Source organism: Schistocerca cancellata, chromosome 9 (assembly GCF_023864275.1).
Source record: "Schistocerca cancellata isolate TAMUIC-IGC-003103 chromosome 9, iqSchCanc2.1, whole genome shotgun sequence".
NCBI classification, from domain to species: domain Eukaryota; kingdom Metazoa; phylum Arthropoda; class Insecta; order Orthoptera; family Acrididae; genus Schistocerca; species Schistocerca cancellata.
In genome coordinates, this window is record NC_064634.1 from 336,747,977 (window position 1) to 336,764,578 (window position 16,602).

Genomic DNA, 16,602 nt, shown 5'->3' on the forward strand with positions numbered 1-16,602 from the left:
AACTTCCTAAGAAACAGATGAAGACTTTGCAGACAATGAATGTTCAATAATGCTTTACTTCACAAAGAAATAGTTTCAAGAAGTATCATATACTACAAAATATTATGTTGTGAATTTTTTATTTTTTGTAATTTTTACTTTTTATGTTATATTTTGTATCTCAGTGAATGATGGTAATGAGACAACATTTAACAAACGTGTGGCCTTTGAACCATGAATAGTAAACTAAACTAAAGTGATGTTTTTAATTTGTGTGTCTTTTGTCTCATTAGCAACCTAATGTTCCAAATTGATACATGACATTCAACATTAAAAAAGCAACACACTAATGAAGATACTGGGTTATTCTATGATGACTTTATGCATTTTCAGGGATGATGAAATCCGCCGAAGCAATATGGTGGAGGCCATTTAATTTTTAGGTTTGGATCTTCATTTTTGTGTGGTGTTTTTCTTTCCATTCCTTTTTCCACATGCCTTGTTTAGATGTCTCCTATTCTTTCCATTGGGACTGACATATAGTCGTTCCCCTTGTCTCTGTGTTTGCTTTCTATTGTTTTGACTTAGGCACGTATGACCTCAGTTGTTATTTGGCCCTACAGTATTAGTACAGTAGTACTGGTACATGTATTACACTGTCAGAGATACCAAAAAGATTGCCATTTATAACTTTAGACTCATTTGTTTCCGGACCAGGATACAGTACTTCAAATTGATACTTTTACTCTCTTTCTATCTTTCCTGAAAGTTCGTAACACCACCACGCAATAACCTGCCTCCGTGACTGAGGTTGCTAACGCATGCTTGTGCAGTGGCCCTCAACGTGAGGGTGAACCAGTTCGAATCCCGGCAGCGGAAAAAATTTTCGCTGCCAATATTTGGCCGGCAAGTGAGAGGTGGTGACGTAAAGTTTCTGATACCAGACTTCACACCATTGTCCTGGTTTAAATACCAAAACTCTCCACGCTGTCTCATGAAGTGCGTCTGACACTGTTTGATGGTGATCCATCACTCGGATGGGGTCATTAAGCTCGGCAGCCCCCTTGATGCTATTTGTGAGTAGTATCCTATGTGTGGGCACTGGGCTTCACGCTCTCCCTTCTCTCAGCCTCATAATCACCATAAACATTCAACACAAACACATTACATTACACTCGATTCCTCCTCCCCCTCCCCCCCCCCCCCTCACTAAGTGCCTGAAACCAATTAAGAAATTAAATTTATTTTATGCAACTGGTTGCTAATTCTTTTGATATGTACAACCACAGATGCTGAAGGTGGATAAAATGCCATATTTTATTTCTATAAATAGGTAGGGTGGCAAGCAAAAAAAGTCATGATACTGTTCGAAGAGAGCCCTACAGATGTATTTTTGACTCTGAAGAAGCGCCCTCGGCATACGAAAGTATATGGGCAAATTTATATGAAGCCGTACAGATTGCCAAGTAAAAAACGTGCTGCACCATATTCTCGCTGGAATGATAATTTGCCATCACCAAGACCTGAGCTGCTTACAATTCCAGATTTTGAAATGCCATTGCCGAGGTAAGTGTCTATTTTTCCTTTGTACTACTTAACATGTTATTTCCTAACAGAACACAATTTTATGAAAACCACAAATTAGAGATATTTTAAATTTGACAAATTACTTGTGAAGTCTGCCTTTTGTATGTTTCCAGTGTCTCAAAAGTATGTTTTGATGAATAAATTTGTGATGGGTGGCATCACTGGATGCAACAAAGAACTCCTCTGTGAGAAAGGAATATTATTGATGTTTTTCATAGATTGCCCAATGAAAATGTGCTTTAATGTTGTGCAGCATTTAGTCTAGTTTAAAATGTTGGGTGGTTGCTACTGGTAGTTGCTGTACTATGTTGCAAACAGTTCTTAAAGTACCTTTTTTTTTAAAATAGATTATCTCATATAAGTGTAGAGTACTGCCCTCTGTGTTTAGTGAGCAATAACCACAAGAATTATTCAGAATTTTTCAGTTCTAATCTCCTCCTCTTGTTTTGAACTTATTTTAGTTTATAAACAACCGTGAAAACTAAAGAACCCCAGAGACATGAGGGTATTGTTAATACTGCCCGCAGATGGCACAGCGTCTTACAGGCAGCACTCTGTTTCTCAGATAGCATAATATATCTCAAAAGATTTTGATATTCTCAGTAATGTTGCAAGACCTCTCAAACTAATCTACATATCATCAATATTGTTGCTGATCTGGAAATATTGAGCAATAATATTGACCATCTAGAGGAATTAAACATTGAAGGGGGTAAATAATAAATTCAGTTGGAGCCATTAACTTGGTGGGAGTGCCAGTGGAGGGGGGGGAGTGTAGAGTGAGTGAAGGACGTATGAGATTGGACTCAAATAGAGAGAGATAAGATGGAGGAATATTAAGGAATATAAGCTCACTAGATGAAATGTTAGTAACCCTTAAAAGAGCACAATTACTTTGGAGCACTAAAGGTATTACTCTGGATACGGGCTGGTGCAGTAAGTGTAGACTACCTGCCAGTTGGCCTTATGATGCACATTCTGCATATTCTTGAGCCATGTGGTCACCTGTGCGTGTAGTCATTCAGCTAGGGCACTATGATCATGACAGCTTCATCACGAGTACCTGACTGTGCATCAGCAGTTTGCCCATTTTTATTTTTGTAACATCCCAGCACCTGAGACTGAGACATTTTATTTAATATCTGTTTAGGAAGCCGATCCACTTATGGGTTCAGTGAACTCTCTATTGTTTTAATGATAAATTTTGAAATATGGCTATGTGCCACTTTCCACCTGCGAGAGAGATATTTTTACCCTTTGGACTGTAGCTGATCCATGGATAGCAAAAAGCAGAAATAGATGACACCTTCTGTTGTATCCTAAGATTGTGATGCAGATTGACCAGCAAACATCACAAACCAACGGTCCTGAAGAAGCCTTGCACATACATTTACTCTTGGAAATGCACAGTTTATAAAATGAAACATGTTTAAATACCTTTTCAACACTGTATTATACCCTTGAGGAAAATTACAGTCTCTTCCCTTCAATACTTTTGACACATTTGTCACAATAGCAAAGTAAAATAAAATTGGTTTTAATGGTGGACAACAATGGCTCACAACTCTGTTCAAGATTTGTATATGTCGATACTCGATCTCATACCATAACAGTGTGTGTCACCCATCTCTGCTTCTTGCTGTAGATTTAGCTCTCTAAGGAACAACGCTAATAACATCACTGTTGAGCACCCGTAAGCAAGGAACACGCATCCAGGAAGTAACTACAGTCCAAAGAGGAAATGCATCTCCCTCGCAGGTGGAATGTGGTACATTTCAGAATTTATTGTTAAAACATTAGATAGTTCATTGAACCAACAGCTGATCGGGTTCCTAAACAGATATCAAATAAAACATTGTACGCTAGTGCACTCTTGGAAGCTGGGATACTCGGTCCTGCCAACAGCTACCTGTACAGGAAAACTCATGTTAGAACAGCGCTGGGTTGGGGTATTGCTGATAGAGATCAACATGTTAAATCCACATACACACCATAATATACCATGTGTTACCATAGTGATTATAATTATTGATACTGTGGCCTCTGCCATTTCATTTTAACATAGCAAATATATGTTACGGGCACACAGATACATATGTGTTATGAATACGGAAGTGAACTAGAGAGATTCTGCACAGTCTGGATAATGTTTCATGAAACTATTATGTCGCTACACATTATTATGTAAAAAATGCAGTTCAACTGAATTTAATAATGTATAAATAACTGAATAACTAAACGACAGTTAACAAAATAAAATAATAATAAACTTAAGCAATCTAGACATGTGCAGGAGATGTAACTCATATCTCTCATTACTGACACATTTAGGTGACAAAAGTCACAGTATAACTTCTAATATTGTTTCGGACCTCCTTTTGCCTGGCATAGTGCAACAGCCTCATGTGCCATGGACTCAACAAATCGTTGGAAATCCCCTACAGAAATATTGAGCCAGGCTGCCTCTATAGCCATTCATTATTGCAGAAGCGTTGGCAGTGCAGGATGTTGTGCCCGAACTGACCTCTCAGTTATGTCTCGTAAATGTTCAATGGGATTCATATCGGGCAATCATTCACTTTATTTGTCCAGTATGTTCTTCAAACCAAGCGTGAAGTATTGTGGCCGGTGATATGGCACATTATTATCCATAAAAATTGCATCATTGTTTAGGAACATGAAGTTCATGAATGGTTGCAAATGGCCTCCATGTAGCTGAATATAACCATTTCCAGTCAATGATCAGTTGAGTTGGACCAGAGAACCCAGTCCATTCCATTAAACAAAATCCACACCATTATGGAGTCACCACCAGCTTGCACAGTGCCTTGTTGACAACATGGGTCCATGGTTTTGCAGGATCTGCACCACACTCGAACCCTACCATCAGCTCTTACCAACTGAAATAGGGACTCGTCTGACCAGGCCATGGATATTGTCTTGAGCCCAGGAGAGGCACTGTAGGCGATTCCGTGCTGTTAGCAAAGGCACACATATCGGTCATCTGCTGCTGTAGCCCATTAATGCCACATTTTGCCACACTGTCCTAACGGATATGTATGTCCCACATTGATTTCTGCACTTATTTCACACAGTATTACCTGTCTGTTGGTAATGACAACTCTATGCAAATGCCACTGCTCTCAGTCATTGTCTGAAGGCCGTTGACCACTGCGATGTCAGTGGTGAGAGATAATGCCTGAAATTTGATATTCTTGGCTTCCTCTTGACACTGTGGATCTCAAAATATTGAATGCCATAATTTCCAAAATGAAATCTCCCATGCATGTAGCTCCAATTACCATTCCGTGTTCGAAGTCTGTTAATTCCTGTCATGCGACCATAATCTCATCGGGAAACTTTGCACATGTATCAGCTGAGTACAAATGACGGCTTCACCAATGTGCCGCCCTTTTATACCTTATGTACGCGATACTACACTGTCTGTATATGTGTACATTGCTGTCACATGACTTTTGTCACCTCAGTGTGTAAGTCTTGGCAGTGAAGTGAGGCGTGTGAGCCAATTGGTTGTATGGAATCAGCACAGTAAGATGGGTCAACTTGGATATGTGAAAGGATGACAGAAGAGAGCTATCTTGTTTGGAAGTGCCCATCACCTCACAATGAACGAAATTGTCCTATTTGTTGCTATATCAGTGCAGACTGCCCAACATGTCTACAAGGAATGGTGTATCACTCACAGCCATTTAATGCAGTGGAAGAACCATTGTAAAAACATCTTAACTGGCAGGGACTGGAGGCGAGTGTCATGCCTGTCAGTTATCCATCAGTTTCAGACCCAACAGAAATTGCTTCTCCTAGTGAATGCTGGTTCATATCAAACAGTTTGTGAACAAACATTATGAAGGAAACTGTATGCAATGTCCATTTGGAGTCTGGCACTTCAAAAGGCCATTGCTAACAGTAGCACATGAAACTATGCATCTTCTATTGGCCAAATAACACAGAAACTGGACAGTAGCTGACCAGAGGCACATGTGGTCTGATGAGTTTTGATTTTGCCTCTTTCCAAATGATGCGATATGTCAAGTGCACTGATGGCTCAATGAGGTGTTTTAACCTGCAGTGTGTGTAGAGTATAGGTAGACCAGAACTTGCTTTATAACGTTTTGGAGGATTTTTCATGATTTGACCCCATTTGTTTACATTAACGCGAACATGAATCATTAGCCTCATTCCACTCAGTCTTAACCGAACAGAAAATTTTTAGGACTAATTTGGAGAAGCCATTGAAACTTATCAATATCACCAGAATATGGTAGTTTTACCAGATATAATTATCAGTGAGTGGCTTTGGCTGGATATGGCATACCTGAAGAACCTTGTGGACTCTGTACCTCACTAAACTGTGATCATTATCAGGGCCAAGGCCAGAGATTGTGTTGCACAATATTAGTGTCATGTCTTTTGGGAATGACTTAATTTTTTGTCTGGTGTGCTTTTGTGCTTATGAGATGGAAAGTTGTAACATAATGGAGGTAAGAATAGGAAAGGAAGCAAGCAATTACTGCCATGAGCAATCACTAGTTATTCTTCATCCTGCATAAAAGTTGATGCACAACTAGGACTGGTAACGTACTGATCAAAATAATAAAATGTTCACAGGGATGCTTGGCACACACAATATTAAAAATGGATTGATGCCTAAGAAAAGAAATATTACAGCTGACCCAGTGTAGTTTGTATGCACACAATCATAGGTATTCAGTTTGTCAGTTCTCTATCTGTTTGTCCATATTGTATCTATCTGTTTTGGAACCTTTGTGCATCTATAACTTTTTTCTTTTATGTATTAATATTTTATACATATTTTCTTTTGCTTTTTTTTTCTTATCCTACATGAATGTGTTCAACCTTCATACATACAATTTTCAAATCATTTAATTTGTTCTATAAGTGACATGTCTGGATTTACAATGAAAAGATATTTTAACAAAAACAAAAAAGCTATACACCAGAGAAAATAATCAACTGGCAGCTGGGTAAAACACACAGTGACTCCTTCTGGCAGAATTGTTGAAGTGGAAGGAGGGGGAGGAAGGGAAGGAAGAGGGGTTAAGTAAAAGGACTGGCGAGGCTCAGGAAATGGGGAGAGTTCAAAAAATTTTCCAAGAACCACAAGTCAGATGAGATTTACTGGATGGGATGAAAAGGAAAGACTGATTGTTGCACTACACTGGACAAGATTTGAAAGCCTGATAACGTAAAGGTGGAAGATACGGCAATAAACAAGACAATTGCTGACAAAACATCATGCAAAGAAAAGAAATAGTTACTGGAAAGAAATGCAGAGACCAGAGAAATTAATGCTGATACCATAGAAATTAACTTAAATTTAGGCCAGATGGGTGGTGAGAACCAAGGACATATTGTAATGTCAGTTCCCACACAGAGTTCTGAAAAACTAGTGTCAGAGAGGGGAGGAGGGGGGTAAGATTGAGATGGCACATGCGGTGAATCGGGCACCAAAGTCTGACTCTCATGTTGTAGAGCATGCTTTGCAAAAAGTTGTTATGGGTTGCCAGTATACACCGTCTGTCTAATCCTATTCATCAAGACTGATAACTTGGTGATAGTCATACAAATGAAGAGGGCTGAACAGTGTTTACATAACACTTGTAAACACTGTTTGGCCTTCTGCATTGGTGTTGTTATCGAGTTATCAATTAGGGTGAATGGGAATAGACAGAGAGTGTACCGTATTTACTCGAATCTAAGCCGCACTCGAATCTAAGCCGCACCTGCAAAATGAGACTCAAAATAAAGGGGAAAAAAAAAAATCCCGAATCTAAGCCGCACCTGAAATTTGAGACTCGAAATTCAAGAGGAGAGAAAAGTTTTAGGCCGCACCTCCAAATCGAAACAAAGTTGGTCCATTGTAATAAGATGCACAATTTAGGTCGAATGAATGACGATACAGTTACAGTAGTTTGGTTCGAGTGGTAAGCTTAGCAGTTAAGCTTTACCAGGTAGCCATTGCTATGCGTCAGGCACTCCGTCCGTATTTACACAGGTACCCTTCCTTTTTCACGTGCTTCGTCTGGTTTGAATCGATTGCTTATTTTGCTTTGATCTGATAAAGTGCCGTTCTCTTTGTTATAGGTGTTTACGTCACTCGAAGCTGAAAATGCATTACTATACTGTGTCATGCATTGTTTGTCGCATTCTTATAGTGCGTGTTTACCGCCTGTTGCCGCTCACGGCATGGCTTGCTTTTGTGCGCGCTACCGCCGCCTACAATTTTATAAAAATAAAAAAAAAAAAAGGCGAAACAATGACAAGAGACTGCTATTTGCTGTTACTTACACTGCTGCTTTCTTTGATAATGATCAAGAACTAAATAATAGACTGCGTATGATAGAACATGTTCTGAACGAGAATTAGGCGAAAATTTTTCTCCGTTTGAAAATCTTTGCGGCCGCTTCTTTAGTACATCAAATTCTGCACAGAAATTAGTCATCTTAGATTTAAAAATCTAGTCAGTTGCCGTGCTTCGTTTCTGACTGTATCACTATTAGGCATAAGAATAATACAAATATAAACATGACACGATACGTATATTCTTCCGCGTTTGCCGTTGTCTCAATCTAGTTTCGTAGTTTATTAGGCAGACGGGATTTAAATGAGATAGCAGCAAACACGAAAGAATACATGACAAAATGTTTACATTCATATTATTCTTATGGTGAAGAGAATACTGCATGTGATTCACATTTCATCAGGTTCCTATTAGCAACCATCTCTTCTCACAGGTAGGAAAAAATTCAGAACGTAAGAGTTGGCCATATTGACAAACATCCTGAACAGTCTTGCCAGTCGGATTTTCGTAGTACATTGAAATTCTGCTACATTCGAAGATGAACAATACGGAATTTGTATTTACTTCGTTGGATAATGTATGAAAATGCATTTGTCGAAACTCGGGGCGGAGAAAAAAAAGCTCGTCTTCCACCCTTTTTTTAAAATTTATTTACTGGCGCAGAGGTTTTGGCACCAGTAATTTATCTTTGTGCCTACAAAGCGTGCCTGTGTAGCGCTACATATGTTCGACGGCAGAAGTTAGTTGTGGCGGCATCTACCAACATTTTTCAGAACTTCCGCTTGCTTTGCACTCGATCCTAAGCCGCAGGCGGTTTTTTGGATTACAAAAACCAGAAAAAAAGTGCGGCTTAGATTTGAGTAAATACTACTGGCAATGCACAATATCTTGTTGCAGAGCATGTTCTACTACAGAACAGTCATGACCTCGGAGTCCGTTCCACCACATGGCCATCTCAATTCTCCCCGTTGACGCCAACGCCATGCCTCTGTTTGCGTGTCACAATCCTTCCTCTGGTCCCTACACATGACAATATCCTGTCCTTTGCAGAACTCGAGGCTCTTCATTTCCTAAAAACTCCATCATTATCCTCCCAGCAGACAAGGGATCTATGACTGTGCTACTTGACCAATGGGACTGTATAAGTGAGGGTCTATGCCAGCTGCACATCTCTGTGCAGCATATGCCATTGAGGCCCCACCTCTTACCTCCTTCCTAACATTCACAAACCCAGTCGCACTGTCCATCCCATAGTTGCTGCCTTCAAAGCACCCACCGAACACACATCTGCCTTAGTTGATCAACACCTGCAACCTACAACACAAAGACTTCCCTCCTACAATAAAGGCACCAACCATTTCTTAGATCAACTTAAATCTGTGCCCGTCTCACTCCTAACACACGCCTTGCTCATCACCATTGATGCCACTTCCCTGTATATTGACATCCCCCACGTACATGGTCTCTCTCTGCTGCTGAACGTTTCCTCAGTCTGTCCCCCTCGACTCGACATGGACGCAACAAGTCATTGGTAGTTGCCTGCAGAAATATGCTATCTCTATAGTCGTCCATAATTGAAAAGTGTTGCCGGTGCGGGATTTTGTGTGCCAGCTGACCTCTTGATTATGTCCATAATTGTTCAGTGGGATTCATGTTGGGTGATCTGGGTGGCAAAATCATTTACTTGAATTGTCCAGAATGATCTTCAAACAATAGCCGAACATAACCATTTCCAGTTGGTGATGTGTTCAATTGGACCAGAGGACCCAGACCATTCCATGTACACACAGGGCACTCCATAAGGGAGCCAGCACCAGCTTGCACAGTGTCTTGTTGACAACTTGGGCCCATCGCTTCGTAGGGTCTGCACCACACTCAAACTCTACCATCAGCTCTTACCAAATGAAATCGGCTCTTACCTGATCAGGCCATGGTTTTCCAGCCATCTAGGGTCCAGCCAATGAGTCTAGGAGAGGCACTGCAGGTGATGTCATACTATTAGCAAAGGCACTCACTTTGGTTGTTTGTTGCCATAGCCTTTGAATGCCAGTTTTAACCACACTGGCCTAATAGACACTGTCATCGTATGTCACACATTGATTTCTGGGGTTTATTTCATGCACTGTAGCTTGTTTGTTATCTCTGACAATCCTACACCAATGCTGCTGCTCTTGGTCATTAACCGAAAGCAATAGAACAATGTGTTTTCCTTGGTAACAGGTAATGGCTGGAATTTGATGTTCTCAGCTTGACACCATGGATCTCAGAATATTGAATTCCCTAATTATTTCCAAAATGAAATTCCCCATTTGTCTAGCTTCAACTACCACTCCACATTCAGAGTCTGTTACTTCCCATCATGTGGTCTTAAATGTGTAGATACCTTTTCACATGAATCACCTGAGTACAAATGACAGCTCTGTCATTGCACTGTCCTTTTATACCGTGTGTATGCGATACTACTGCCTTCTGTATATGTGTATCTCACTATCCCATGACTTTTGGCATCTCTATGCAATTTAAAATAATTTTTTTTTTCAGTCTCGGCATTTCTTCGCTCTCTTGTAGTTTCCTGTATCTTTTATTTCCTGTCTATTCCCCCCCCCCCCCCCCCACACACACACACACACACACACACACATCTACCACATACAATGCCCTTAGCTTTCTGCTCTTACTAACTCATGCATAATGTTTTGTCACTAATCTCTGTCTTGTTACTGTAACTTCCACCGTTAGCCTCTCAGGTTACCAAATCTCATCTGGTGCAGTCCGCAACAATCAGTCTTTCCTTCTCATCCCGTCCACTAAGTCTCCCCCGACCCAGGGTTCTGGGTGACATTTCCTAACTCTCCCCATTTCCTAAACCTCACCATTCCTTTTCCATAACCCCTCTTCCTTCCCCTTCAATTCTTGTGCCAGAAGAAGAGATCTACTATATAATGTGTGCGTAATTTAAGAATAGACGTAAGAGTTGTTGACAGGCAGATAATCAAGACTGAAGATGTTAATAGCTTTGTGATGACTCCTTTTTTGAGCTACAAACAAGCGCGCGCACGCCCACACACACACACACACACACACACACACACACACACACACACACACACACACACACACACACACACAAGGTGCAATCTTGTAACTGGTCTGTGTGTGTGCGTGCGCGTGTGCGTGCGCGTGTGTAAAACATTTATGTGAAAGCCATATGCTTAACATCATTAACGAGTTTGAGACTGGTTCTTTGAGAATCTTAAAAAAAAAAGGCTTCATAGGCAGTTTAGTTCAAGTATTCTATAGTTTATATATGCTGAAATTTAATCCCATCCCGCCCCCCTTTTCTTTTGTAAAGGAACTGCAATTACATGTGCAGATTAGTTGTGATAGAATATGTCTCTGAAATCAGCCGTGACTCACATCTTGCACTACTTACGTGATTTGAAGAGCAACATTAATATTTCTCCTTTCTCCAGTGAAACTTGAATCAGTTAAAAATTTCAGGCAGTCAGAAGTTATTTAGGTGAAACAAGAACCATAGTCTCAGTTTAAATTGTTGAATTCATTTATCTAAATTGAATTCACTTATTTAAATTGTTGAATTCACTTATTTAAATTGTTGAATTCACTTATTTAAATTGTTGAATTCACTTATTTAAATTGTTGAATTCACTTTATTACAATAGCCATTTCAGCCTTCGAAAGGATTATGCTGGGATTGACAGAGTTAGAGGCACTGAAACTTCCGCCTTCCAATTGTGGTATTGAGGAGTTGCTGTAACATTTCAAGCTCATAACAAGATCATAGTTTTTTCCCTAAATTCAACATTAAATCAGTATGTTTATAATAATACTCTCCTTGATTTTAAGTAAGTTATTTTCTACTTCTTATGAGACTTTGACATGCGGATTCTACCTCGGCCCAACCAGGTAATTGAAATTTTTAGTGCTTCTAAGCAGTCATATTTTTGAAGTACTGAACATGTAAGCTGTGTAAACATTGTAAGTGTTTTTTCTTCTGTCAACTTATTATTAAACTCTTTTGGGATATTTATGAAGGTTTCCCCTGACTCTTTCCTGGTGTCAGTCAAGTGTTCAGATGGAACAGCCTCTGAAAGAAATTTATACAAGAAGTATTATCTGACTATGTAACTTTATTTGACTACTAGTCAAAATCAAATGATGACAAATCTGTGATGGAATAAGAACAGGATATGGATAAATTGCTACTCACCACATAAATGAGTCATTGAGTGGCAGACAAGCTCATTGGGAAGACTACTAAAAGTTACAAGACTAATACATATTATCAGCTATCGGACTAATGTGGCCGTGTGTGTGTGTGTGTGTGTGTGTGTGTGTGTGTGTGTGTGTTTACAGTATTATGGAAAGATAGTTGCTACTCACCATATAGCAGAGATGCTGAGTCGCAGATAGGCACAACAAAAAGACCTCTCAGAAAGTGAGCTTGATCAGAAATAGACAAAACACACACACACACACACACACACACACACACACACAAATGCAAAAGCTACTCACCACGTAGAGGCAATATTGATCGTTGAGTAGCAGACAGGCACGTTGAAAAGACTGCTAGATATTAGCTATCAGACTAATGTGGCCATTTGTGTATGTATGTGTGTGTTAAAAGGATTCGCACAAAAGTTAGAAAAGTTGTTTGTTTAGTTTGTGTGCCTTTTGACAACTCAGTGCCTCAACTACTACCTGTACTCCGCTAAATCTGTAAATGCTCTGTCCATCCAACCATACATTCTTTATAAGTACTTTAGACCTACAATTACATGATGTACATCCCTTTGGTGTAACTGTTGCTGCTGGTGAAAATCAACTTTCATTCCCTTCCAGATCTTCACCAAAGCAACAGTCTAGAGAAGCAGAGGAACAGCCAGAAGCTGGCTTGGATTCTGATGTGGATGAGGATGATGATGACGACGATGATGAAACGTTTCTACCTGGCTCTGCTGATGACGATGGTGGACAGGCATCACCGACATCTGCTAGACTGTATTTGCCAAAACAAAGGTCATCTGTACAAAGAAGAGCCACTGTTACTGGGGCAAGTCCTACAAGCAAGAGGTCACCAGTGAAATTAGAGGAGGTATGACTCCCTAAATTCTTTCACAGGATTACATACATATAAACTGTTCACAGCATTCAGAGTTTGCATGAAACTCATGGAGTCACATCTACTCCCTTTATCAGCCTTAAACTTAACTGTTGCTGTAATTGTGTACAGGTTGCAAAAGACTAAGAGGAAAGCCATGTAAGATCATTAAAAACCCCCTTTTAGGGTTTCATAGCTCAATCATTAAAAATAGGTCTGAGGTCTATGTCCTTTGGTGATGTAGAGAAGTTAAGTTTCTAAGACATTGCAATCAGAAAATATGGCCATTTATGTCATATATTTTGATATTCCCAAACTCACTTATCAAAACCCGTAGAATACTTCCCGTTGAAGTAGAATCATGAAATTTGGCAAGAAGCAAGGTTTCACAGTACAAGTAAAGAAAAAGAATCAGAAAATTGTGGTCACTTAAAACTTCCAGTCTATTAGGCCATGGTCGATGTTTAAAACTTTATCCTAACGTGCCCTCTCCGACTGCAGGAGACATCTTCAGAGGTAAAATGGCGAACTGCAAACAGAACTCAAGGGAGTGCCGAATATATAGGCAGTGTAGAGGGCACAACAGTCTTATTATGTGATGTGGCCTAAGAGATTATTGCTGGTAATGCCAACATTCGTGATTGAAAGTAATTGATGTCATTTGTACGTTGCAATGTTGACATCCAAATTTTATCTAATGTAAAATCTTCCTCTTTTCTGTTAAAATTATTACAGTGTTTATAAATCTCAGTTGCCTCTCAATACATATGCACATATAATGCAATGTTTTTGGTGTGACACTTGTCTCGGTGAACTTTATATCACAATCACCATCTTGGTAAAGATATTCCACTATGGCACAATTTATCCATGTGTCCCAAATGGCAATCCTCTTGTGTTCTATGAGACAGGTGTTAACACTTCTTTTTATGGTACTAATATAAAACAGTCCACAACTACAAGGAATTTTATATATACCTGGTGTAGCCAAAGGATGTCCTATATCTTTTGCCAATCTTAAACATGTTTTATTTCCTTGGTGGATCTGGAGGTAGTTTCCACACAGTACTTTCTCATACTTTCCCAATACAATCTGTAATCATACAGGTAAATGGAAGGAAAACTTTCCCTTTGGCCAGCAGTCATTCCTCATCAGTCTTGATTCTCTCCCTTGGGTGAAGTGCTCTATCTATGTATCTATCTCCGTGTTAGAATAAACATTCTTCTTGAATGTCAACCATAGGTGTTCAAAGTCATCTTTTAATTAAGTCGGTTCACAAATTTTGTGCACCCTATCTACCAAGTTTTTGATCACTCCTCTTTTTTTTTGTCTGGGGTGGTGGGTAGGATCTTTATACAGGTAACAGTCAGTATGCATTGCATTTCTGTGTATTCTGTGGCCCAATGTCCCGTCGCCTCACTTGATAGCAAACACATCCAAGAAATTCAGCTGGCCAGTATTCTCCGTCTCCATAGTAAATTGTATTTTCTGGATTGAGAGATGTATCAAGAAGGCATCCAATTTCTCTGCTCTGTGTGTCCATACTGTGAAAATATCATCGCATCGACATAGTGGTACTACCTGGCTGGTCTTTTCTGGTACTACCTGGCTGGTCTTTTCCTGGCAGTCTGCAATGCCTGTTGTTCAAAGTTCTCTGTAAACAAATTGAAAACACCTGGACTAAGAGGACTACCCTAGCCACTCCGTCAATCTGTTCATAAAAATCGTTATTATGTTGAAAATAGGTCATGGTGAGGCAGTGTCTGAATAACTCCAAGGTATCTGCTGGAAAAATATCCGCTATACATGAGATAGCTTTATTCACTGGAATCATGGTAAATAATGGCACATCAAAAGTAACTAGGATATCGCCTTGGCCCAAGTGCATTTCTTTTAATTTGTCAATGAAATGATATGAATTTTTAATAAAACTATTAATTCCACCAGCATGAGGTTGCAGCAGTGAGGCAAGGTGTCTAGCTAATTCGTGGGTGGGAGACCCTATAGCACTCACAATAGGCCTCAAAAGAATCTGTGATTTTTGCACCTTGGGTGATTCATAGAGCCTATCTGGGTATGGGTCTGTTTTGCAGAGTAGCTTCTTATCGTCAGAGGAGAGTGAAGATGCTTTCACCAGTTGATTAGTGATTTTAAAAATCTTTGTAGTTGGGTAATTCTTAAGTTTTTATAGTTGGTCAGATCCAATATATTGTTGGTCTTTTCATGGTAGTCCTCACTCCTCATTGGGATTACCAAAGATATGTTCTTGTGTCAGTCTTACTTCCAATCCTTTGCTACTGCTACATGGATCGTATCTGTATGATTCCCTAAGATGTAGAGACCTTATCCATGCACTAACCTCGCACATCAACTCCAGGCCATCAAAGGCATTTCCTACTCTATCAGAGGCAGGACTATGTAATATTTCTTCATTCCAGCCGTTCGTTCCACATTGCACCATACGAGAAACAACTTCCCTGGGAATGATATTTGTATGGATTTTACCTTCTTGTGATAGTTCTTTCTTAGATTAGTCTGTATGTTGGATGTTGTGAACTAATTTTTCTGCCAGGTTCAATGACAACCTCTTTTTCATACATCTAAAATATTGACATTGGACTGATCTTTTTATAATGTTCTTTATGTATTTTATTTTATTTTTTTAATCTAAAGTGTCTTGTGCATTTTCAACTTTTCATGGCATAATGAATAGTCCATTAAATTTCGGGCGTACAGCCATGCAAATAAAATTTCTTCCACTGATATTTCGGCTGCATACCATTCGGCCATCCTCAGAGTGACGCACAAGATTGACGTCAAGGTGCGAAGCATGGCCTTATATGCTTCACTGCCGTGGTATGCTTCTGCAAGTTACAGACAGACACTGGTCAGCAGCAAAGAGATACGATTACACATGCGCCACCTGTGGTGAAGGCGTACAGACGTTCGATTCGCTTATTGATGTACAAGGCCTGTCTAAAGGCATCAGACTGTTGGCCAGAAAAAATATTTCAAATACCTGATGAGGTTGGGACCCTAATCCCCTTCAAAGTAGGCCCCTTGTGCTTGCACACACTTAGCCCACCGAATCTTCCACTGCCAAAACACCTCTGAAAGTCTTCTTTTAGAATGGTGTTTAGCTCCGTTGTCGTGTTCTGCATTCTCTCTTCTCTACTCTTAAAATGGGATCCTTTCAGTGGCGTCTTCAATTTTGGAAACAACCAGAAGTCGTAAGGAGCCATGTCTGGAGAGTAGGGAGGTTGGCGAATGGCTGTAATTCTGTTTGGCCAGAAATTTTGGATCAAGTGAGATGAATGTGCCGGAGCACTGTAGTGATGTTGTTGCCAGTTTTTCGCCGTCCACTTGTCTTACCTTCTGTGCTGAACTGCATCACGGAGTCGCCGGAGAACATCTTGATAGTACTCCTTTGTCACTGTTTGTCCTTCTGGTGCGTATTCCTGATGACACCAAGGAAGACAGTCAGCATCACCTTGATTTTGCTTCACATCTGCCGCACTTTCTTCAGCCTTGGAGATTCAGGATGCTTCCATTGCGATGACTGTCTTT

At 39.9% G+C, this 16,602-nt stretch overlaps 1 protein-coding gene across 3 annotated transcripts in view; it reads left to right on the forward strand.

Moving 5' to 3' along the window:
* Positions 1-16,602, forward strand: part of LOC126101604 (connector enhancer of kinase suppressor of ras 2) — a 157,608-nt gene that overhangs the window by 30,204 nt on the left and 110,802 nt on the right. For all 3 annotated transcript variants that reach the window (XM_049912283.1, XM_049912282.1, XM_049912281.1), the window contains 2 exons: positions 1,313-1,545; positions 12,776-13,028. In XM_049912283.1, coding sequence (XP_049768240.1) covers positions 1,313-1,545; positions 12,776-13,028 — 486 coding nt within the window. The remainder of the gene's footprint in view (positions 1-1,312; positions 1,546-12,775; positions 13,029-16,602) is intronic.